The sequence below is a fragment of the Falco peregrinus genome, chromosome W (assembly GCF_023634155.1).
Source record: "Falco peregrinus isolate bFalPer1 chromosome W, bFalPer1.pri, whole genome shotgun sequence".
In the NCBI taxonomy this organism is placed as follows: Eukaryota; Metazoa; Chordata; class Aves; order Falconiformes; family Falconidae; genus Falco; species Falco peregrinus.
The window spans coordinates 11,099,059-11,125,013 of record NC_073743.1 but is presented as its reverse complement, the minus strand read 5'-3'; the positions used below and the strand labels follow the sequence as shown (position 1 = coordinate 11,125,013).

Sequence of the window (25,955 nt, the reverse complement as noted above, 5' to 3'; positions counted from 1 at the left end):
AGGGGGATCCGCTGTTTGGAGTGAATGCCCAAATGCCAACAGGCGCCGGCCCCTTTGCTAACCCTGAGTGGCAAGTGGGATTCCGACCCGAGGTGTTACAATTAACGCAGGAACTAGCTCTGAAAACGATTTTTGCCCTCCATGATGACAAATTAGCGCCAGCATTTACAGGGATAAAACAGGGACCTACAGAATCTTATCCAAAATTTATAGACAGACTGCATGCCGCTCTCATGAGTAATCCTGATCTGAATGAGGATATGAAAGCAAAGCTTCTTGATATGCTTGCTTATGATAATGCTAATGAGAAAACTAAGAAAACTTTAAGCCTCCTGCCGCGTGGGTCATCAGCTGCCCAGCTGTTGGAGGCGGCAGAAAGAATGATTGATCAGGAAAAAGCTGCCTTTATGGCTGCCGCGGTAGGAGCTGCAGTGAAGCCGCTTGCGCAAGGAAAAAATAATAACGGGAGTCAAGATAGGAGATGTTTTAATTGTGGCAGGATGGGACATATTAAATCACAATGTCATGTTCCAGGCTTACAGCAAAAGAAATGGTGTGTGCAGTGTCGGAAAGATAATCATAACACCAGTGATTGTCGGAAAAAGGGAAACGAGATGCGGAGCACGTCTCGCCCTTGAGCTACGACACAAGTCCAGGGTCCTTGGACCGCTGCTCTGCCACCACCTCCAGAAGCGCCGGAGTGGACCTGGCAACAGCAGTAGCTATTACTCTTACCGACACCACAGTTCAATTGGTTGATTCAAATCTTGTGGGACCTTTGGGACATGGTTTAAGTGCCTTATTAATCTTCAGTATCTAGGAAAGGCATTTTTGTAGTCCCAGGACTTATTGATGCTGATTTTGAGGGACGGATTAAAATAATGGTTTACACACTAACTCCCCCTATAACTGTTAAGGAGGGATCAAAAATTGCTCAATTAATTCCTTTTGAAGCAAAAGTGCCTAACGCGGAACAAAAAAAAAAAAAGGGGTGTAGAAGGTTTTGGATCCACCGGTCAGCCCGATGTTTTGCTAGCCATGGACATCAGTCAGGGAAAACCGGAGGAACAAATGGAACTGAGACACCCTAGTGGACAAGTGTGCAAATTGCAGATGATTATAGATACTGGAGCTGATGTAACGATCGTACCTTTTTTTAAGTGACCTAGGCAGTGGCCTCTAATGCCAGCGGGTACTGGCATTGTAAGGGTTGGTGGGACTCAAGCTACCTTTATCAGTAGAGATGTAATTGCATTTATGTTCTCTGATGGTAGGGTAGTAACTACACGTCCCTATGTAATGCACCTGCCTGTGGCACTAATTGGAAGAGATCTGCACAGTCAGGTGGGAGCCTGGCTCGTTACTTTGCCTTTTTAGGAGCGGCCACTGTTGAGCGGCCGATTCTAAAAATCAGCTGGAAAATTGATGATCCAATTTGGATTGATCAGTGGCCGCTAAAGTAAGATCGGCTGCAGATTGTTAATAATTTGGTGCAGGAACAATTAGATGCTGGACACATCGTGCCTTCAACTAGTCCATGGAACACCCCAGTTTTTACAATCCCAAAGAAGTCTGGGAAATGGCGTCTGTTACATGACTTACGAGCAATCAATGCTGTTATGTGTGATATGGGCGCCTTACAACCCGTGCTACCCTCTCCGGTTATGTTATCAGAGGATTGGGATTTGGTGATTATCGATTTGAAAGACTATTTCTTTACAATTCCTTTACATCCACAGGACGCTGAAAGGTTTGCTTTTACAGTGCCATCGATAAATAAAGCAGAGCCAGCAAAAAGATATCACCGGGTGGTGTTGCCGCAGGGAATGAAAAACTCACCTACGATGTGTCAATTGTTTGTTGCCTGGGCTTTAGAACCAATTCGTAAGCAGTGTCCTCATTTACTTATCTATCATTACATGGATGATATTTTGGTTGCAGGAAAACAGCTGGATTCTGAGACGATTTTATGTCAGCTCACACATAGTCTTGGAAAAAGGGAGTTGAAGATAGCCCCAGAGAAAATTCAAAAGAAAGGGCTGTGGTTGTACCTGGGTTGGATCCTTACAAATGGAATGATTCGACCTCAGAAAGTGAAAATTAACACAGCAATAGAAACATTGTCTGATGTGCAAAAATTAATGGGAGATATCCAGTGGGTTCGTAATAACTGCGGAATTACGAACGATGATCTGAAACCATTGATGCCACTCCTGGGAGCATCTACGCAGGCTCAGGAGCGCCGTCGATTGAATGAGGATCAGCAACAGGCGTTGCAGGTGATCACTAATAAGATAGTGACAACTTATGCTCACAGACGACTAGACAACCAAGCTCTTTCTTTTATGATAATTAACTCAGGAGGTGAGCGAGAACACCCATTAGGGATTATTATCCAGCTGGGAGAAGGGAGACCGCATTTACGAATTTTGGAATGGGTTTTTCTCCCTTTCCAGCCCAGAAAGACAGTGGTTACACGTCCTGAATTGTTTTCACAGCTTATTATCAAAGGCAGGCAGTGAATTGTAGATATCTCAGGCCTCGAACTGACAGTTATATATGTACTTGTGTCTCAACTGTATTTGGACTGGCTGTTGTCTGCTTCAACAGAATTTCAAATAGCAGCTGCTGATTTTTTGGGAACTCTCACTAACAGTTACCCTTCGGACAAACTTTTGCCATTGTTATCTCATCAGCGCATTGAACATTTGCCTTTGTGATCAGAGGTTCCTGTAAAAGGGATAACTGTTTTTACTGATGCTGGGTTGAAAATCTCGGACAGCTTCAGTCACCTGGAAAGCAGGAGAAACTTGGGAACATAAACTACTCCCTGGGGTGACTGGAGACTCTTTACAGACTTTAGAACTCCAAGCTGTTATTTGGGCATTTCAGCACTGTTTTCAAGAACCTGTTAATGTAGTATCAGGCTCATTATATGCTGTGGGTACGGTACAGCGTTTGGAACATAGTATGGTGAAACCTGTGCGAAATCCTGTATTGTATACTCTGTTGTTACAATTGTTAACACTTTTGAACCAGCGTTGGGACGAATATTTTATTGTGCATATTCGCAGTCATCAGAAATGTGGAGGTCTCACATTAGGTAATGCTCGGGCTGATCAGCTTGTCGCTCCAGCCTAGACAGGTCCTGTTGTTAAAACCTTTGAACAAGCTAGGTTATCACATGAGTTTTTTCACCAGTCAGCAAAAGTGTTGGCCAGGCAATTTCACATTCCTGTGGCTGATGCTAGAGAAATTGTACAGTCCTGCCCTGATTGTCAGAAGGCAGGAGTTGGCCTTGGTTTGGGGGTGAACCCTCGGGGACTTCGACCCCTACAACTTTGGCAGATGGATGTAACTCATATCCCAGAATTTGGCAGGCTTAAATATGTGCATGTTTCAATTGATACTTTTTCCCTAGCACTCTGGGCAACGGCACAAGCTGGTGAAACAGCACGGCATGTAATTAAACATATGCATGATGCCATTATGGCACTTGGAGTGCCTGCACAAATCAAAACTGATAATGGCCCGGCCTACGCTTCTTGGAACTTTACTCATTTTTGTCAACTTTGGGGTATACGTCATATCACAGGCATACCACACTCTCCCACGGGACAGGCCACTGTGGAACGAGCGCATCAAACACTGAAAGCGCTTTTGCAAAAACAAAAAGGGGGAGAGGTATTGGGTCCAGCAGAGTGTCTTGCAAAAGCGATATATGTATTGAACTATTTACAGTTTACAGGTGATAAAAATGAACCGCCAGTAATAATACATAGTTTGGGTTTGAGATCTGGGGTAAACCAGTGTGGAAATAGTGGTTTTGTTCGATACCGAGATGTCTCTACAGGAGAATGGAAGGGACCTGTGGAACTAAAAATGATGTGGCGAGGATATGCTTGTGTTGTTACAGATACCGGTGTTAGATGGATTCCAAGTCACTGGGTGCGGCCCTGGAAAGGAGATCTTAAGAGTAATGAAGTAGAGGATCAGGTTGAAGTAGAGGATCAGGTTTAATTTCTTATGTTTTACAGGACATGGGTCAATATCGACGGTAGTCTTACATCCTGAGGCACTTCAACGACACCAACATCAACTGAACTTGGTCTTGACCCCATGTGAACACAGACGCTCAGCTCAGAACAGATCAAGAAAAATGACACAGCTTGTAGAGAATGTGGTCTGAACTGTCGACCTTGGGTTTTAATACATTGCACATAGTGTGACAAGAAGACTTGGAGAGTCGCACGTGCATGTGATTGGGATAGTGTGTTTAAATGTCACTCACGTAATGATCGGGTTGTGTTTTGTTCTGAAGCGAGCGGGTTGTCTGACTTTGTAGGTGTGTTAGCATATTGGTAATCTGCTGTTAATATGGAAAGACAAGTGCGAATACTTAGAGAATAACAGTAGTTTTCTTGAGGTTTTAAGCTTAATTAAGGACCTTGGGTGAAGGATTTTTAGTAGAAATTAGTTTCAGGCTTTTAAGACGCTTAGCTTTGCAGTGTATTAATCAGAATAATAAGATAGTTGACAGGATTTGTAGAATTAGAATAAACATTCCTTGAAGCTTGCAGGTGCATTGGAGCAATTGGAAAAGGGAGGTAAAATGATGGCGACACCTCAAACGTGGAGCATAGTTATGTTGATTTGTTTTCTACCAGGTAGTGAGGGGATTTTTGACATTTTACCCAGAACGAATATTTGGGTAACATGGGGTGAGGTAACAGATTTTTGTCTGAGCTTGCAACAAGCAGATAACCCTTTTTGAACCTGTTTGATTGGTATTCCTTTGCAGGAGAATGAAACCGACTTTGATGGGTATTGGAATCCATGGAGCGTAAACCTGGCTAACAGAGAAAGCGGTTCTTGTTTAAGCCCGAACAGCAGATATGTTTGGCCCTCTATGCATGGCGCAGCTTGGCAGAAAACGGTCATTGAAAATTTAAATCAATTACATCAGTTACCTTTACAGGAGTTAGACTTATTGGCTAGCATTGTGCCTGTCGAATATGTTAATGTTACTGCAACCTCAATGCCAGGTTGTAAAAGCATGTCATCACAGCTCCGACCAGTAGATGGTACAGGGGTGATCTGGTTTGATAAACCGTGGCATAGTTGGTTTACAAGGCAAGGGGAACAGGGCCAGTATGTAGGTTATCTAAATGTCACAGGGCATTCTCTTTGGAGTAACTTGAGAACAGGAGGGTTACATGTAAGCACCACAGGGGGTTTTAAACTTCCGCCAGGAGTGTTTCTGGTTTGTGGAAATAGAGCATGGCCCAGTATTCCCATGCAACCTGTTGGTGGGCCTTGTTACCTTGGACGGCTAACATTGTTTGCTCCTCACATGAAAGATTTATTAAATGTCAGTAGGGATCATGGGAGATTGTGCAGATCCATTCGAACTTTTGATGATACATGTAATGACAACGTACAGCTGCCATCGGTAGCCGCTGCTATAGCCACATCTATTTTTCTTCCAGGAGGAATGGCAGCCATGAATGCAAAAAATATATGTAGATTAGCATGTTGGGGTCAGAAACAATTTAATTTGACTACACAAATGATAAGTGAGCTACTTACTGATGTAGAGGGTGTTAGACATGCTACTTTGCAGAATCGAGCTGCCATTGGTTTTTTATTGTTAGCACATGGACATGGTTGTGAAGATTTTGAAGGGATGTGTTGTTTCAATTTGTCTGATCACTCAAAAAGCATAGCTCAGCAATTAGCAACACTGCGCGAGAATATGAAGCATGTTACTGAAGGACATGATACTTTTTCTGACTGGCTCAATAGCCTCGGGCTAAGGGGATGGTTGCAGATTGTAGTTAAAGGAGCATTGGTAGTGGTAATAGTGTTCTTGATTTTGATATTGTTACTTCCTTGTTTGTTTCAATGTTTGCAACGCATAATGAATGGGTTAATTAAACGGATGTCTGAGAATGGGGTCTGGATTGCTCAAAAACAAAAAGGGGGATTTGTGGAGTGGCTGGAAGAAAACGGGCATATTATGAGCAATCCAGACCGAATAACTTGGTTGTAATAACAGGCCGCAGCTCTAATAAACTGCAGGTGTTATGTAGGACATATGCAAGGCCAAGGGAGACAAAGAAACTGTGTATTCACAGAGAGATAAGAGAGTTGGACAGAAAGATGAGAAAAAACAGGATGCCCGCACAAGGGGGGAGCAGCGTGTGGGCACCACACCGGGACCAATCATAGGGGAGGTGGAAGCGTGTGAACGAGTAGTTTTAACCTATCACCTTTTACATAACAAAGCCTGCGTAGTGTGTGTATTTTTAGCTGTAGAGTATAAATTGGTGTGAGTCTATTAATAAAGTGGCACTAACTTGATCACATTGGTTGTGTCTGAGCCTTCTGCCTCAGAACAGGACCCGTCCATTTTCTTTACATTTAGGTGGAGCTTGGGTGACTCTAGTCATACATATTGTTGTTACTGACTGGCATCACATGCCCAGTGATCTGTAGTAGTACCTTGGAGGCAGGTAACTTTGGGATGGAGGTGTGCACTAGTATTACAATGAAATTATTTTATCTGAGGAAAGTCATTTCACCACAGTGGTTGGCTCAGCAGTGGACATCTCATATATTCTTCATGTGACAACTTCTATGCAGCTTATCAGCTGTGTGGTGCCATCAAGTTCCCCTTCCTGCAGGGAGCACAACAGAGCCTGGCCGCAGTGTCTCCACTACGCTCCACCCTCCGTTACTCCTATCAGCATGTGTTGAGATGGAAGGGTGTGTTGCTTAGGGAGCCATGGTAGATTCTGTGCATGCCAACCATCCTGAAGATGATAGCTGTATTTTACCCTAAAAAGCTTTCTATAATACTATACTTCTGTTAGGTCCTAGTTTTCTATAATTCCCCCCCTCCAAAGTAATTTTCCCACAGCCAGCCCCACTGAACCACTGTGCCCGCTGCCTTCTGCCAGGGGCTGAGGTTTCCTATGCAGGGAGAGAAATCCCAGCCCTGTTTCAGGTGTGCCATTGCTTCCAGCACATATGCAGGAGAAAAGGTTTCTGAGCTGAACTGGTAAAAGTTTCCTCTTCTAATATACTTCAAAATCATCATTGTTTCTAGACACTTGACTTCAGAGGCTCCGATCCCACAGAAAGGAGCTTCTGGACAGCCCCTTGTGGGTCTGTATTATAATGCAGTGTCTTTTCCTGCTTGAAGCTGTGTTTTGGTGGGATAGGTGGGCATGTACTGGCTTTCAGCCACAAATCACTTTTGTTATGTCTGGCCTATCTGTGCTCTCTTTATGTTAAACTGTTTTCATTTTCCCTTGTCCTGGTTTCAGCTGGGATAAAGTTAATTTTCATTTCAGTAGGAGGTACAATGCTGTTTTTTGGATTTAGTATGAGAATAATGTTGATAACACACTGATGATTTTGGTTGTTGCTGGGTGATGTTTATACTAAGTCAAGGACTTTTTAGTTTCTTAGGCCCTGCCAGCAAGAGGGCTGGAGGGGCACAGGAACTTGGGAGGGGATACAGCCAGGACAGCTGACACAAACTAGCCAAAGGGATATTCCATACCATGGGATGTCATGCTGAGTATATAAACTGGAGGGAGTTGGCTAGGGCCTGCCGATTGCTGCTCAGAGACTGGTTGGGCATTGGCCAGCAATTGTATTGTGCGTCACTTGGGTGCTTTTTTTTCTTTTAGATTTTATTCCTCTCTCCCTCTCTTCATTACATTTGTTGCTATTATTTTTTTTAATTTTATTTCACTTATTAAATTGCTCTTCTCTCAACCCTTGAGTTTTACCTTTTTCCAAATTCTCCTCCCAGTCCTGCTGGGTGCGGGCATGAGTGAGAAGCTGTGTGGTACTGTTGCCAGCTGGGGTTAAACCATGACACCCCCTAAAAACAAAAGTCCATCCAGTGTGCCATCACACCAAATACCATCTTTCCGAGACAGGAAGTGGATGAGTGACTGGCAGCTCTCCCAGCACTGTGCAACAATCACAAAGTCATGAGGGAGACTTTATTATTCCAGTTCTTGTTTCTTGTAAAAAGCATCAGCAAAAATTACAGCAACTGCAGGTAAGCACACCCTTACGTGTGTCAGCCAGCAACATGTCATGTGGGCACTGAGCTGCCACGGGTAGAATCCAGCAGCAGGATTGAGGTCCTAAGTTACAAATAGCATATGATGTGGACCAGATTATTTCTCTATGACTTGTTTGAGGCTAAGGTCACCATCACCTTGAATAATAATACAGTGTTGTGTCAGGGGCATCTCCTGACTAAGAGGAAGCAGACCCACCCAGCCATGTCTTCTTGCCCACCACAAGCACAACCCATCCCTTGCTTCTGCTTGTCCAAGTACACCCCATGTCTCCACCTCTTCCTCAGCACAAGCACAACTCAGTCCATCTCTTCTGAACCACCACCACAAGCACAGCCCACCCTCCCATCTCTCCTTGCCCCTCCGCCTCTTCTTACCCAGAAGATGCAAACCCCATCCCTCCACCTCTCCTGGCCCACCACAAACCCATCCCACATCTTCATCTCCTCTTCCCCAAGCACACCCCATCCCTCCATCTCCTTCTCTTCCAGCACACCCCATCCCGCCATTCCTTTTTGTCCCGCAGCAGAGGTGCTGTCCCCGAGGCCAGGCCTCTGCGCCCGCCCCACCCCCGCACCGACCAGGGCACGCTCCCACATGCTGCCATGTGCCCGCTCAGTGGGAGGGCAGGATTCCCCGCGGTTTACTCACGTCACGGCGCGGGGAAAGCCCTGCTGCGCCGCCATTCTTAGCGCCGCGCTCCACCCCACCCGCTCACACTCTTGTAGCCACTGAAGCCGTGCCGTGCCCCGCCGCCACGATGATGCTCAGCAGAACCCTGCACAAGGCCGCGCCGCCCGCCACTCCCGCAGGTACCGGAGGATGAAAGGAGCTGGATGGTGGTGGGGAGCTTCTCCGCCTGGGCCACTGCCCGCCAGCTCCAGCACCCGGAGCAGGGGCAGTGCTCTTCGCGCCGCAGGTGGCAGGATGCACCTGGGGCCGCCCGTGTGAACGCGGGAAGGGGTGGGTTGAACAACCGCTGCTCGTAGTGTGTGTGTGTTAATACTGAGAAAAAAGCTGCCTTATTTACAATATTGCCAAGATCTCATTAGAATTTAAATCAATTATGGGTGGGCAGATGGCGGTGCGGGTGGCTGACGGCCGTGCGTGTGCAATGCAGAGTGGGCGGCGATGTCAAAGTGCGCCCTGCAGCTGCGCAAGATAGGCGACAAGACAAGTGGGACCTGCGGCAGAAGATCTTGAACCTCCTGAGAATGCTATTCTGCCCAGAAACAAGCTCCCCTCGGACACGGTGTGCTGAAAAATAGGGAAGACCTTGGTTTTGTTGATTTGGAACAAGAGACTTCACTGACGCGGGGAGATGAAGAAAGCTCTTTGTGTTGCACCTTCTGAATTTTGGGTCTGTTCAAATTACATTTTTTCCTGCCTTGTCATGAATTCTTGTTTGCATTGATAATGACTTTTTCAGTTAGCTCTTTTGAATCTGCCTTTGCAAAACTGTCGTTACATAGCTCTGGTCACTGTCACAACCAACTGTGTATGGCTGTTACTTGTTGACACTGATTTCACTAAGCAGAAGCTCACTGATTTTGCCTGCTTTCTGCATGGAGGACTTAACCCTGTCCCAGTGGTGTTACTGGGAGCTTTGCCACTGGCTTGAGCCACATGCATGGTTTCCTCCTCCTCTAAGCCAGCTAATACATTTTCAACGAGAACATGTTTCAAGAATAGTTGTTATTCATCTTAGTACTGCAAAATAACATGTTTTGCTGACATGTACACAGGTCAGTTTTTCAGGTATTAAAAAACAGATGCAAAGAGTTTCTGTTAGGCTAAACACCAGCTCCCAGGCTAGCACTGCATGCAACTTGGCAAAGCTGTTCATCAAAGGCAGCCCCGACTTCAACAGAAAGGCTCCCACTGTGTGCCCTGGTTTTGGTGGAGTCCTGGAGTCTTCATCAAGGACACTAAACAATGATTGTGCCTGTCCAGACTCTCAGGAAAATACAGCATTAGTATTCACATTAGTAGCTGAAATGTATTTGAATAAAAGGGTTCTGTTCAATGTATGCTGCTTTGAAATTCAATAGGAAATGAGGTGCAGGCTTCATAGAGCCCACCCAATTCTTCAGGACATAACACACATGTTATGAAAAAAAGGTATTCCCATAAATGCATTATCACGGGGATATCCAAGTTAAGTACTAGTGCAGTATTTTTCTGTCTAGATCTGCAAAAAATATTTGCTTTTTGTGAAATTTTGTTGTTTCTCTGAGGATTGTCAAGAGTGCTAGCATTCACAGCGAGCTCAGGAAAAAGACCTAGAACCAAGCAGTCAGTGCCAGTATATGAGCAAGCACCTGCTGATGTCCTCCCTAGGAGTCCTTTTGTTACTTCTCTAAAGGATCTGCTATATGACTGTCAACACGAGTTTGTTTTTCTTAAGGCCAAATCCGGATACAGGCCAGATGTTTTGCTGTATACCACATCTATGTATGTCTTGAATTCTTGCTGAGATAATAAATACAATGTTAGTGAGAAAAATGAATTGCTATAACTTAGGGTTTTTTTGCAGATTCTGAATGCATGATCATATTATACAAATTTCTTCCATGTGTCCAAGTCAGTGGGCATGCACTAAGGCAATAGCAGAGTGCCAGTAGTTATACATTGGGATATTAGGCTTTTACTTCTGCCTTTAAGAGGAACAAGACATAACCATATCTTTGAACTTCAAATGGGAAAGACACACCTATTTAAATATTTTCTAGTAACTACTGCCCGCAGAATAGTTTGGTGGTGTCAGGGGCACCATTACCTCTACCAGAGGTGTTGCAGCTTTGATGGAGAGTCCCTGGTGATAAATGAAGGATAGAAATCCAAGTTAAGATTTTTGTCTCAGATGCAGGCAGAAAAGAATGCAGCATTTTGCCAAGGTCAGATTTTTACTTTCTCCGAAGTTTGAAGCCAGAGTTTTGGAAAAGGGGTAAATGATACTGCCTACCACAAGGGAATAGCAAAGGGATAGTGCAGAGCTTATTCTTTCTCCCTAAAGCTGGGAACTGTTGGGAGAAGGGTTCGCCGGAGTCAAGAAATTACTCAATATGAGTTATGCGTCTTGCTCAACTTTATTAGTTTCTAACACTACTTATATAGAACCAATACACATGCATATTACCAAAGCAAAAATATAATTGGTTAGTAGTCTCTAAACACGCGCAGTTCTCACACCCCTAATTATCATGACTAAAATAAGCATTCTATCCACGTAGCTATTTGCGTTGCTATGTTTCAGCCTTGCGGTTTGCTACTCCCTATATTCCCATACCGCTCCCTATCTCTCTTGGCCTTGCACCTGCCTTCCCAACAGCTGCAGCTTGTTACAGCCACGGCCTGTTAGTACAACAAAGTTACTTGGTCTCAGGATTCAAGAATAGATCAAGGCCACTTTCTTGTTAACTTCAGCACAACAACTTCAGCACAATTCTAATTACAGGCCTATTCTAATACCAGGCCTGGATTGTGCAGATCTTCAGAGATTCTATGGCCACGCTTCTGCAGCCATTCTTCTACAGGGAACCAAAGACGTGTCTGTGGAGAGGAGAGCCCAAGTTCCTCACCTGCTACACTGTGCACATCAGCAGGCTTTCCCCTGACTTGTTATGCTGCTTTTCCCCAGCTTCATGGGCAGGGAGCACCATGCCTGGGGCATGTGTTCCCAGTGTGAGGAGGACTAAGCTTCCTGGCCAAAGGCTCTGGTTACTAGTAAACTAAAAACCAAAAATAAATAAATAAATAAATTTTAAAAAAAACCCAAAGAGAAGCAAATTGCTGTTCTTTCCCAGTTAGCCACCAGTGGAGACTTGGAAGAGCTTTACTTCAGGGAGCATCAGTGAAGCAATCCTGAGAAGGCACATCAGCATGATGCCATGTGCTACTGCAGGCACTGTACAGTGAAGTTTTGCACAGCCCCACCAGGAAACAAATTACACTCATAAGACTCATCAGCCTTGTGAAAACATCCAGACATCCTCAACCACTGCCTGCTAGAGGCAGGCCCCTCTCCAGCCAGGTGACTGACAGAGCGTGATGCTTATGACCTGCCCCTCCCAAAAGGGCAAGGAAAAAAAATCATCTCATCACTGGGGCATGGCATCCCTGTCTGAAGGAGCCTGACTCACCCCCAAGCACCTCATATCAAAAAAACAAAACAAACCTACCTACCAAAGCAACCTGCTGGAGTTGCCACCCTGTAGCGCTCTCCATTAACCACAGCCTGTGGGCACCTGCCAAAGCAACAAGTGCAGCCCCAGGCCACATTTGCACTGTGATCACCCAGGCAAAAAACAGCCTGGTGCCCCCAGACAGCTCATGCTCTCACACCTGAGACTGGATACACAAGCGGTATTTCCTAAACAAATTGCTAGACAGCAGATAACATCTTCCTCCTCCCCTCTCCTCCTGTGGAATGTTTTTTTAAGCCATCTGAAAAAGAATGTCTCATATGCTGCTAATTATTTTTAGCATATGCTGCTGGAAGAGACTAATTTTCTCATTTTTCTCCCATTGACATGAGACAGTCCAAGGGCATGACGTGCATTCGTAGAGGTGCAAGTAGGCTGGACAGGAAGGGCTGGGGATATGGTCTTTTGGTCTGGCAGGGTTTACCATGAAGTAGGCGACTGTCTGTCATGGTTTAACCCAGGTCGGCAACCAAGCACCACGCAGCCACTTGCTGACATCCCCCTTACCCAGAGGGATGGGGAGGAGAATCAGAAAGGAATGTAAAACTCAAGGGTTCGGATAAGAACAATTTAACAGCAGAGCAAAAGCAGCGCATGCAAGCAAAGCAAAGCAAGGAATTCATTCACTACTTCCCATGGGCAGGCAGGTGTTGTGTTGGGCCATCCCCAGGAAAGCAGGGCTCCATCACCTGTAACGGTTACTCAGGAAGACAAATGTCATAATGCCAAATGTCCCCACCTTCCTTCTTCTTCCCCCAGTTTATATACTCAGCATGACATCATATGGTATGGAGTATCCCTTCGACTAGTTTGTGTCAACTGTCCTGGCTGTGTCCCCTCCCAGTTTCCCATGTCCCTCCAGCCCTCTTGCTGGCAGGGCCCAAGAAACCAAAAAGTCCTTGACTTAGTATAAACATTACCTAGCAACAACTAAAAACATCAGTGTCCTATCAACATTGTTCTCACATCAGAGCCAAAACACAGCACTGTACTAACTACTAAGAAGAAAACTAACTCTATCCCAGCTGAAACCAGGACACTGTCTGATGGTGGAACTGTCAGTGAACAATAGTCCCAAAAGCTGTTACAGCTGTAAACAAGGGTCTTGACTCAAGTGCATCGCTATATTGTCTGGAGGATGGCATAAGAAACTGGCCACACCAAGGCTGCCATCCCTTCTCATGCATGGTCTCCTTGCTCTTTGCAATGCAAATCTCACCAGTCTGCAAGCCCTCCAAAAGCACAGAGGCAGGCATCACTAACTCCTTTAGTAACAGGAGATATCCCATGAAATGACAGCAACCTCAAATAAAACTGTTTCAGCCATTTCATATTACGGGGGCTTTAGCATCATTCCCTCCTCCGCAGGAAAGGACAGCAGGAGCACCACCTGGCTGGATTCCTCCATGCTTCTGTCACTGCTTGAAGGGCCAAGGCACCTTCCTGAAGGGGACAGGCTAGCTTGAAAACCTCAAAAGAAACCAGTTACCTTCAACAACACTGGGTAAAGGCTGGCAGACATACCTTGGAGCTGCTGTTAGGACATTGGCACCCCTGCATTGCCACCATGACACTGCTGCAGTGCTCGCCCGGGGGGGCCTCAGAGCAGATGATGGCCCTGGGATGGTGCCTGTCACCAGACTTTTGTGCTTTTGGGATTTTGCCTACGTTATCATGCTCTTCCCAGGTCAAGTACCATATTTGCACCTCCTTCCCTCAGCTCTGGGATCTGAGCCAGGATCACAGCCACCTTTGCCACTTGCTGCATGGTAGTGATTAAGGATAGATTTCTGCTTCACACTCCCAAAAGGGATGTGACTGAGATGTGACAAAGGCACAAGGCCACATCCAGGTCCCTCCTATCTGTGATCAAGAATTAGGGAAATAATTTTTCACAACAGCGGCTGCACTTTCCCCAGTGCCACTGTGACATTGTCAGCACATCAAGGAAATGGCTTTGCTAGGTAGGGAAAAATCCAAGCAACTACAGATTCAGGTAACTTGTTTCCTCAGCGCAACAGTATTAGACTGATTCAGCCGCACAGCGAGGTGAGGCCAGTGCATACGGGACCATCAATGGAAAGGCAAAAAGATTATGGTTTTAGTATTGGCTAACTTCAGAAAATACCCTGACTTCCAGAAAACATCCTTCTAGTCATAGCTTTACACACTGCAGGATGGAAGGGCAACTCCTTGTTTTGAGAAAGGATATTTATTTGCATCAAATGTTCTTTCTTATGATCATTTAATGAGAGGGATTTTATATTCTTAAAGCAAAAAACTTTAGAAATTATTGCAATCATCATTAGTTTGTGAAATCTTTTAGCCAAGTGCTTTGAGGAACACAACTACATGGAAAAAGCAAGTCATAACTGGCTTTCCTTGTAAAGGCAAATATCCAAAACAGGCCACAACTCCTTTTGCTAAGGGCTGGTGATGACAATGCGGTTTCAGCTGTACTCCTTGATGAGGAGAAACAACCCAACCTCATTTACCAGAAGTAGTGGGGATCAGCCCTAGATAATGCAGCATCACTTGCTTCCCACGTACCTATTGATACAGGGGTGCTGGGCTCAGGGTGGAGGTGCTGTGAGAGCTCTTATACCACCTAATATTGCATAGGAAGGAAGAAGAAGGAAAGAAAAAAAAGCATTGAACTGCTGGACTAAAACTTTGAATGTCCCAGCCCAGGGCAAGGCAAGGGTGAGGGGCTGTCAGCATGGAGGCAGTGGGGCAGACATACCACCTGCGGCAATGACTGGTTCTGGCGCTGGGCCTGTGTGGCCCTGGGCACCAGAAAGTGCAGCTCAGGGCCATGGCCTGGGAAGGTTTTGCTTCCCCTTGTCATCACAGTCACACACTGCTCCACAGTGTTGCTTCCCTGCATGTGCAGGCATTGCACCCATCCACTACAAGCCCTACTCCTGCCCAGCCACTGCCTCCGGGGAGGGCCATGGGGAACTTCCCCCCTGGGGGGCTCTCCTTCACGCCACCATGTGTGGGGACACACAGCAACCATTAGCCTTCAGTCAAATGTGAGGATGTAGCAATTTTGACACATTCCCATATAGATGAGCCTTTTAGATCCATAAACAGCCACACCAGAGATATGTGGATCTTATATGGACATAAGTTGGGTTGAGTGATGCTAACAGGGAACAGGAGAATGGCAAAGACATAAAAAATGAGAAATAAATCATAAACTTGATTGTAAATAACCAGGTAGGCATGTCTATCCCATTTAGATTTGAGCTCTGTAGCTCTGAGCTCACAGGAGGTACAAGAGTGGTTTATAGATGACCCACTCCCAAGACTGCTGCTCTTAATGAAAACTACATTTCACCTCTGCCATCCACACTTTTCTTGCAAAGGGGCAGGAAAAAAACTACCACAACTTCCAAGATACAAAAGCAGCTCCTTCTAACACTTAAAAGCTTTAATCCTGTTCACACTGAATGACAGTTCTTAGAGTGTGGGCGGTATTTTACTTCTAGCTTAGATGCACATATGGACAGTGTTAATGCTTAATCTTTGACTGTGCTCTCCAGGACAACTTTGTCCCTGTGATGCCAGTTCCAACTGTGGACCAGACAGACTTTAGCATAACAGAAATAAATACCTATAGGAGTACTAAGGATACCATTTATTTTCAAAATCACTAAAAAATCCAAACAAAACCGTTTATGGCAATATAGATTTACATAACAGAGACAGCAAATTGAAAAATGTACAATCTGTTTCATGTTATTGCACTCAGTTTTTATAATATACAAGGAATTTTAAACAGTTTTCATTAAAAGAAGTTTTATTTATATAAATAAAAGTGTATATATACAATATCATACAAGAAGCGTATCAGCCTAATACACAAAACCTACCTAGAGTAGGATCCCAATTTCTCACATGATCTAGTCTACTTATCATCAATATTTTCATGTATACATTTATATACCCTAAACATCAAAGCAGGTCAATATTCCCAGATGGGAATGGTTCCTTCAGTTTTTGACAAGAACCACTGCAGAACATTAACTAGGGTTAATTTTAAGTGAGGGTCATTAGAAAATATGAATCTCTCAACAGTTTCTTAACACTTATATGCCCTCATTTATTATTTTTTTTTTTTTAGCAAGAAAATTACCTGATATTGATTGCTCTCTCCCTAATTTAGGCCTAATCTCAGAGTTTTAATACAGATGCAGTCCCCACAGAAGCTGGAAAGAACTTCCAGGTACAAAAGGCTGCAGAATATGCAATGACAGTATCACATCCTGAGTTGCCCGGGGCCTGGAAGCAGCAAAGCCCTCCACCAGACCTTCTCCATCTAGGAGCAAATTCATCTTACCTGGCATGCCTTCAGGTCCCTGGTGAAGAGTTGTGGATCAAATGCATGATTTTACCCTAATTTTTGGTCTTCCAAGATGCAGCTGTGAGTCTCTGGAGAGTCACCACTCTCCTAGAGCTTGACCAACCCCTCTGGCATGGCAAAGAACCACTATGGGGACTGATATGCAAACAGCGAGGCCAAAAATGATTGTGAACCTACTGAATACTGATGAACTAATGCAACTCCCTCTGTCATTTTGGTGCAACCAGACTCTCAGAAAATGAACATTTACTTTGCCAGGTGTGTAACCAAAGGTTTACTACATCTGTTTAGTCTATCCATCTGGTTTGTAACAAAGCAGATCCATATTCCATAAATCCTAGGGCTTTTACGGGGAATGTTACCCCAATAGAGACGTCAGGAAATGCTAGTGTAATCATATCAACACTGGTAGCATCAATAAAGATGTTTATTGATCCTTCACAAAAAAAAAAAAAAAAAAAAAAAAAAAAAAAGAAAAAGTATTTTCAGGAACAGAAGCAATCGGGGTGAAATACTTTTTTTTTTTGCTGTAAAGTTAGTAGAGAAGCGTATCATTCTACCCATAGTAACTATCAGACTTAAAACAATAAATCTATCTTTTAAATTGTAGCCACTTGTCCTGGTTTCAGCTGGGATAGAGTTAATTATCTTACTAGGAGCTAGTACAGCGTTGTGTTTTGGCTATGATGTGAGAACAATGTTGATAATGCACTGATGTTTTTAGTTGTTGCTGGGTAATGTTTATAATGTCATGGACTTTTCAGTTTCTCAGGCCTTGCCAGCTAGAAGGCTGGAGGGGCACAAGGAATTGGGAGGGGACACTGCCAGGTCAGCTGACCCGAACTAGCCAAAGAGGTATTCCATACCATGGGGCATCATGCTTGGTATATAAACCTGGGGGGTTGTCCGGGGTGGGCAGATCATTGCTCGGGGACTGGCTGGGCATCAGTCAGCGGGTGGTGAGCAGTTGCATTGTGCACCACATGTTTCTTTCTTCCTTTTCCTCTGGATGTTATTCTTTTTCCTCCCCCTTTTCATTATAACTGTTATTGTCATCATTGTTATTATTGTTCTTTCATTTTCATTCTATTTCAATTATTAAATTGTTCTTATCTCAACCCTCGAGTTTTACATTCCTTTCCAACTCTCCTCCCAATCCCTCTGGGTGGGTGGGGGGAGTGAGCTAGCGGCTGCATGGTACTTAATTACCAGCTGGGGTTAAGCCACAATACCACTACTGAATCACACACAAATATCCCCACCTCTCTTTGATGTTACTCAGCCAACACATACCTACATGCATGTAAAAAAAGATACCCAACAGTATTCAATTACTGAAAAATGAAAGGCTTCTAAATTACTCACAATGAACAATACCTGCAAATAAGTGTCTTAAAATATTCACCCTGCATCATTTTAAGACACCTCTGAGTTTAATTTACAAAATTAAGACTTTACCTTTGAGTTCACACTGCTTTAGGAGTGAGCGAGCCATATGCCTCCCTGTGCTGGAACCTCCAAAATTTTAAACTGTGGACTGAAAAAAAGTGCCATTTCCTAAAACACAATTGTGATTTACCACATTAAAGTAGCAAAAAGTCGGTACTGCACTTGTATGTATTATACATATACAGGTATGCATTCACTACAGAATCACAGAATGGTCAGGGTTGGAAGGGACCTCTGGAGATCTTGCTAAAGCAGAGTTCCCTAGAACACATTGCACAGGATCATGTCCAGGCACGTGTTGAATATCTCCAGAGAAAGAGACTCCACAACTTCTCTGAGCAGCCTGTTCCAGCGCTCTGTCACCATCAAAGTAAAGAAGTTTTTCCTCATATTCAGATGGAACTTCCTGCGTTGCAGTTTGTGCCCGTTGCCCCTTGTCCTGTCACTGGGCACTGCTGAAAGGAGCCTGGTACCATCTTCTTGACACTTCCCCTTAAGGTATTTGTAGACATTGATAAGATCCCCTCTCAGTCTTCTCTTCCCCAGGCTAAACAGGCCCAGCTCTCTCAGCCTTTCCTCATAAGGGAGGTGCTCCAGTCCCCTAATCATCTTCGTAGCCCTTCGCTGGACCCTTTCCAGTAGTTCCCTGTCTCTCTTGACCTGGGGAGCCCAGAACTGGACACAATATTCCAGATGTGGCCTCACCAGAGCAGAGTAGAGGGGGAAGATAACCTTCCTCGACCTGCTGGCCACACTCTTCCTAATGCACCCCAGGATCCCATTGGCCTTCTTGGCCACAAGGGCACACTGCTGGCTCATGATTAATTTGTGATTATGCTACATAATTTTCACATTAAGATACCTTTTATGTATCTATTATACATGCTATTACAATCAGATTTTGGTCATTCCTGAACAAGCCCTCACCATTTAATTGGCATTGCCAAATGTCTTCTCCCTGGTTTTCAGCAAACATGCAGGGGTAACCTATTTTATCCCAGCACAGGCCTGCAACCTCACTGTGGTCCTCCAATCCAAAGTACTGCATCCTCCTGAAGACTCTCCCACCTCTGAGGTGACTGAAGGCAAAGACCGGTCCTGACAGAGCAGCTGAGTTTCAGGGTCACAAATGACTCAACGCCCCAGTCATTTCACAGCACTGATCCTGAATTAAACAGAAATCCTGCAGGCAAAGCAGCTTTAGGGCTACATACATCAATTAATGCAGCCCTTAAAATGGCATAAACTGTTGCTTTTCCTTTCCCCGCTCACAGTTTTCATTCCTTTGCCAAAAGAGTGATCCTATCTGCCACTGCCTGTGAGTCATACCAATTGTTTTGGGCCCAAGCCATGCCAGGAGGAGAGGGTTGGGCTCTGTAGCCCTTCAGTTTTTCAAGGAGGGGATTATCCTCCATTGTCAGATCCACAAATCGATCCCAACAACAACTGTCACACAATTCAAAAGCAGTACTCCGAAGTATTTGGCCTACTGTGGGTTTATGTACTCAGTGTGGTTCTTTACAAAAAGATCCTCTGCCCCCTCTCCTGTCAGTCACTTCCTAAGGAAGGGTCCACACTAAGGGCCCTGATACCTTCTGGTTGGTTCAGTATTGCAAGGGAATCCTGTCTGTGACACCTATTTTTAATGTCACAACCCAAAAGGAGACGTTTAGGACAACCTCCATCCCCTTGGGACCAACAACCAAGTTCATGATGCCCATGGGCTGAATTAAGGTGAAACGACACCAACCAACCAGTTTTATGATTTATTAATACAAAATACAAGGCATGTGCTTAAATACGATAGCTCAATTGCAATTACTTTACTGGATAAGCAAGTCCCATGCCACACATTTTTACTTAGTGTCCTGGTTTTGACTGGGATAGAATTAATTTTCTTGGTGTCTAGTGCAGTGCTGTGTTTTGGATTTGGTGTGGGAACAATGTGGTCAGGGACTTTTTGGTTTCTCAGGCCTTGTCAGGAGAGGGCTGGAGGGGCACCAGAAATTGGGAGGGGACACACCCAGGTCAGCTGACCTGTACTAACCAAAGAGGTATTCCATACCATGGAATGTCATGCTCAGTATATAAACTGGGGGGTTTGGCTGGGGCCTGCGGTTGCTGGGTGGCTGACTGGACGTGAGTCAGCAGGTGGTGAGCAGTTGTATTGTGCATCACTTGTTTTCTTTTCTCCCTTCCCTTTAGATTTTCTCTTTCACACACACACACACCAGACCCTAAGTGCTCTGAAGTCATATTACAGTTAAGTGATATAGTACAGTCTAAATACCCATACTTGTCAACAGGATGGCGTCCAACAATTTATACTTCTAACAGGCTCTATCAGGGGTCTATCAGCAGCCTGATGATATCTGCTAATATCAGCAGCCCTAACAGACAGATAGCCAAGGGCTAATTTGAACAATGCATTCACCTAACAGTGCTGGTCAAGGTCCAACTCAAGCCAAGTTTGAAGGAAATTGACTTCTGTAGTCAGTATGCAAATATGACTATAAAAGTCAATTATCTTACTCTATAAATAGTGGACAGCAGCCCAGAGCCGGTTTTGCTCTCCTGCATGGCAGTAGGCTGAACGACAGGATCTCCCCTTGAGTAGGGATGCCTCTCAAGGTTACTCCTTGAGGCTGAGAGATTCCTTGCTGCAACAGATTCTCGGTAAGTGATTTAATAGCATGCCATATTTTGAAATCTTAGCTAAGTAGTATAAAGGATTGATTGCGCACATATAAGCCTTTAGATATAAACCACTGACCAAGTCTGAGACTGTCTGGATCTAGCTGCACCTAAACTCCCCTTTCAGAAGGAGTTCAGAATCCAAGGGGGTCCTTTCTGAACCTCATGACTCAACGGGAGGTTGTCCCTGACAGTTTTGTCTGACCCTTTGTACATATCTTCTAACCATTACATTGAATTTCTCATTACTGAAATTCCTTCTTACCAACACTTACAACTGAAACTACATACCTAAACCATCTTTATACCCAATGTACAGATTTATACATTCTCATTAACTACTGTCCTTTGTCCTTCAACAGATAAATATTACTTTTCCATTCCATGAGCTTCCTCTACTCCTTCAGATGTTCACATGAGGCTATGACTTGGGTCCCATCTGTCAAGATGGATACTCAGGACAGGAGAAGCAGTATGTTTGATTGTTGGGCAGCAGCACCGGCTTGGTTTGGGTCATTGTTGTACTCGCCTGGTTCCTTGTGTATCTCGTTCTTTGTCGGTTCAGGTCACTCCCGCTGCATTACTTCCTACAACATACAACTCACGTCACAGATTATTTTCCCCCAAGGTTAAATCTCCTTGAGGCACACACCGGGTCTCCCCATCCTTCTGCATTACCCAACAAGTACACCCAGGTCCTTGAGTGAAGACAATCCCATGAATGGGTTTCCCTTTTCCTGCAGGAGGAGCAATCCACACCACCTTCCCCAGCCATTTCCCGATGTGCACTACAGGGACCTTATTTCCTCCCACAGTATGCAGAGGTTTTGTTTGGGCTGGACCAGGATGGTTAGCAGATCCTCTGGTGTTAACCAGCCAAGTGGCTTCTGCTAAATTTGCATCCCAGTGCTTCCATGCCCCATTGCTCAACACTCTCAACATAGTCTATAACGGTCCATTATATCTCTTAATCTTTCCAGAGGCTTGTGGGTGATAGGGGATGTGATACACCCATTCAGTGTCATATTTCTTAGCCCAGGAGTTTATGAGGTTATTTTGGAAATGAGTCCCATTGTCTGATTCAATTCTTTCTGGGGTACCATGTTGCCACAAAATTTGCCTTTCAAGGCCTATGATGGTGTTTTGGTCAATGGCATGGTTTACTGGGTATATTTCTAGCCACCCAGTAGTTGCTTCCACCATGGTGAGTATATAGTGCTTGCCTTGGCATGTTTGTGGCAATGGTCCAATATAGTCAATTTGCCAGGCCTTACCGTATTGAAAACCCAGCCACCACCCTCTATTCCAGGGACACTTCATTCATGTGGCTTGCTTGATTGCGGCACGTTTCACATTCATGAGTGACTTGTGTGACGGCATCCACGATCAGGTCCACCCCTTGATCATGAGCCCATCTGTATGTTGCATCTCTCCCTAGATGTCCCGATGTTTTGTGGGCCCATCGAGCTACAAATAGCTCACCCTTACGCTCCCAGTCCAGGTCCACCTGAGCTACTTCAATTTTGGCAGCCTTGTCTACCTGTTCATTCTGTCAATATTCTTCAGTGGCACGGCCCTTGGGCATACAAGCATCTGCATGATGTACCTTTAGAGCCATGTTTTTTACCTAGGCAGCGAAGTCCTGCCACAATGCGGCAGCCCAGATGGGTTTACCCCTGCACTGTAGATTGGTCTTCTTCCACTGTTGTAGCCACCCCCATAGGACATTAGCCACCATCCAGGAGTCAGTATAGAGATAGAGTGCTGGCTGCTTTTCTCATTCAGCAATCTCTAGGGCTACTTGGATGGCTTTCACTTCTGCAAACTGACTTGACTCCCCTTCTCCTTCAGTGGCCTCAATGATTTGTCATGTGGGACTCCACACAGCAGCCTTCCACTTCCGACGGCTTCCTACCACACAACAGGATCTATCAGTAAACAAAGCATAATGACTTTCATCTTCAGATAACTCATGGTAGTGCCTCTTGGGCACGAGCCACCTCCTCAGGCAATGCTCCAAAATCTCTGCCTTCTGGACAGTCCATGATCTCTTCCAAAATTCCTGGGAGGTTGAGTTTCCCCAGTCAAGCTCATTGCATAATCAACGCTACCCACTTCCTCCATGTAGTGCTGGTTGCATGATGTGTGAGGGGATGTTTCCTTTTAATATCCGGTGTAGCACAGGCAATCGCGGTGCCAAAAGGAATTGTGCTTCTGTACCAACAACTTCTGAAGTGGCTCGAACCCCCTCATATGCTGCTAGTATCTCTTTTTCAGTTGGGGTGTAGTGGGCTTCTGATCCTCGATACCCCCAGCTCCAAAACCCTAATGGTCGACCTCGAGATTCTCCTGATGCTTTCTGCCAGAGGCTCCAGGTGAGACCATGCTCCCCAGCTGCAGCAGTATATTTTGCACAGCTGGTCCTGTCTGGACAGGCCCAAGGGCTACCGCACGAGCTATTTCCTGTTTGATGTGCTCAAAGGCTCGTTGTTGCTCAGGGCCCCACTCAAAATAGTTCTTCTTCCAGGTTACTCGATAGAGAGGGCTCACAAGCTGACTATAATCCAGAATATGCATTCTCCAGAACCTCACAAGGCCTAGGAAAGCTTGTGTTTCCTTCTTGTTAGCTGCTGGAGACATAGTTGCTATCTTGTCGACCACATCCATAGGCACATGACGGCATCCATCCTGCCATTTTATTCCCAAGATCTGACTCTCCTGTGCAGGTCCCTTGACCTTGCTTCTCTTTATGGTGAAACCAGCTTTCTGAAGAATCTGAATTACTCTTTTTCCTTTCTCAAATACTTCTGCCTTGTTGCCCCACATGATGATATCATCAACGTATTGTAGATGTTCAGGGGCATCACCCTTTTCCAGTGCAGTTTGGATTAGTCCATGACAAATGGTAGGGCTGTACTTCCACCCCTGGGACAGTCAATTCCAGGTGTATTGGACATCCCTACACATGAAATTAAACTGTGGCCTGCACTCTGCTGCCAAAGACATTGAGAAAAATGTGTTGGCAATGTCAGTTGTAGCATACCACTTGGCTGCCTTCGACTCCAGTTCATATTGGAGCTCTAACGTGTCTGGTACAGCAGCACTCAATGCTGGCGTCACTTCATTCAGGCCACGATAGTTTACTGTTAACCTCCACCCTCTGTCAGACTTTTGCGCTGGCCATATGGGACTATTAAAGGGTGAGTGAGTCTTGCTGATCACTCCTTGGCTCCGCGGTTGATGAATCAGCTCACGGCTGGGAGCCAGGGAGTTTCGGTTGGTGTGATATTGCTGCCGGTGCACCGTCCTGGTAGCAATTGGCCCCTGCTGTTCTTCAACTTGCAGTAGCCCCACAATGGAGGGATCTTCTGAGAGGCCAGGCAGGATATATAGCTGCTTGATCTTCTCTGTATTCACAGTGGCTATACCAAAAGCCCATCGGTACCCCTTTGGGTCTTTGAAATACCCTCTCCTGAGGTAGTCTATGCCAAGGACACAAGGGGCCTCTGGGCCGGTCACAATGGAGTGCTTTTCCCACTTGTCCCCTGTTAAGCTCACCTCAGACTCCAATACAGACAATTCTTGACATCCCCTGGTCACTCCAGAGATCCACATTGGTTCTGTGCCCTTATGCCCTGATGGCACCAGCGTACACTGTGCACCAGTGTCTACCAAAGCCTTATGCTTCTGTGGGTCTGATGTGCCAGGCTATCGAATCCACACAGTCCAGTATACTGGGTCATCCCTTTCCTCCTCCTGGCCAAAGGCAGGGAGCCTCTATTCCTGTTCCTGGTCAGAGTATTCACTGTCTGACCCTTGCAGTGCCAGACCAGAAGTCCCCTCACCAGGATCAAGGGAGGAGATTTCAGTTCTTCTGTGTCTGGGAGAGCATTGATTGCCTTCTTGTGTCTCTACAGCCACTACGCTGACAGCCTTCTTGGGTGACCCCTTCTTAACAGCTGGCTTCCCTCTCAGTTCACGTACATGGGCTTCCTGCTTAAGGGTGGGTTCACCATCCCACTCCCTCATGTCCTCCCCCTGGTCATGCAGGCAGAACCACAGTGCACCACGTGGCATGCACCTGGGGCTCCCTTTCCCTCTGACTGGAGCAGAAGAGGACCGATTTCTTGGGACGCCCTTGACAGCCAAGGTGCTGGCCCATAGGAATAAGGGAGTACAGAGGTTTTCTTCAAAGTTTTGGAGCCAAGAAGATACTTTCTCCATAGTTGGTGTATCCATATCCAGGAAATACATCGCTGCCAGGCTGATAGAATATGATGCTGGGGTGCTTTGAATCACCTTCCTCCACATGGCCCATGTGCACAGAACATCCTCTGGATCTTTGGAGACCTCACCATTGTCTAGATCATTGTAGATGACTTCCAGTACCACTCAGGTACTGGATGCCTTCATCTGCAGTAGTCCACTTTCCTGGGGAGTTCACAAGATCTTCCTTGAATGGATATCTTGCCCTCACACTTGAGAGGAGCCACCTCCAGAGACTGCAGATTGCTGCCTCTTTTCCAATTCCTCTCTCAATTCCCCAGTTGCTAGCAAGGGATCCCAGCTATTGGGCTTCCTTGCCTTCCAGTTGCTGACTGTCAGCCCTGTTATCCCAGCATCAGAGCAGCCAGGCAGCAATCTGCTCACCTGGCTGGCGGCTGTAATCTTTCTGCATATCTCGAAGTTCTGATGAGGTCAAGGACCGGGTAGTTTCTGGCTCATGTCTAAATTGTCTCACTTCTTCCCCCAATTTCTTTGTCGAAGGACCAGCCTCTTGATCCAAACTTTAGTCTTCTTCCTCCTCCCTTACTAATTGATGATATGGCCCCATTGTTCTTCTTGTCCACCCTTTCTTTTTCACTACTGGGGCAATCACTCTAGTTGTTGGTGTCTGTGTCCCTGTCTCAACCATAGCGTCCTCAGATGCCGTTTGGGTCCTTGCCTCAACCACAGTCCTCTGAGAGTGCTGAACTGTGGCTCAATAGGCACAGGCCAGGCCCCAGTACAATGCTAGAAGCTGTTGGTTTTCATTGGGGTAGGCTATGGGAGGTGATAACCATCATAGAAATCTGCCCAAATTCTTCCACACACACAGCCACCCCGGGACTGGTCACCTCAGGGCACATTTCT

The 25,955-nt window shown here is 45.5% G+C and overlaps 2 protein-coding genes across 2 annotated transcripts; both read left to right on the top strand.

Moving 5' to 3' along the window:
- The first annotated feature begins 4,737 nt into the window (after positions 1 to 4,737).
- On the top strand, positions 4,738 to 7,765 carry LOC129783019 (syncytin-A-like). Its single transcript, XM_055792644.1, has one exon. The coding sequence runs from the start codon at positions 4,910 to 4,912 to the stop codon at positions 6,050 to 6,052; it is 1,143 nt and encodes a 380-aa protein (XP_055648619.1). The 5' UTR covers positions 4,738 to 4,909; the 3' UTR covers positions 6,053 to 7,765.
- Positions 7,766 to 8,865: 1,100 nt separating this feature from the next.
- LOC129783219 (phorbol-12-myristate-13-acetate-induced protein 1-like) lies at positions 8,866 to 9,373 on the top strand. The gene is given in 3 exon segments (XM_055793098.1): positions 8,866 to 8,917; positions 9,226 to 9,284; positions 9,287 to 9,373. Coding segments are annotated over 3 exon segments (198 nt in total).
- Positions 9,374 to 25,955: the final 16,582 nt, after the last annotated feature.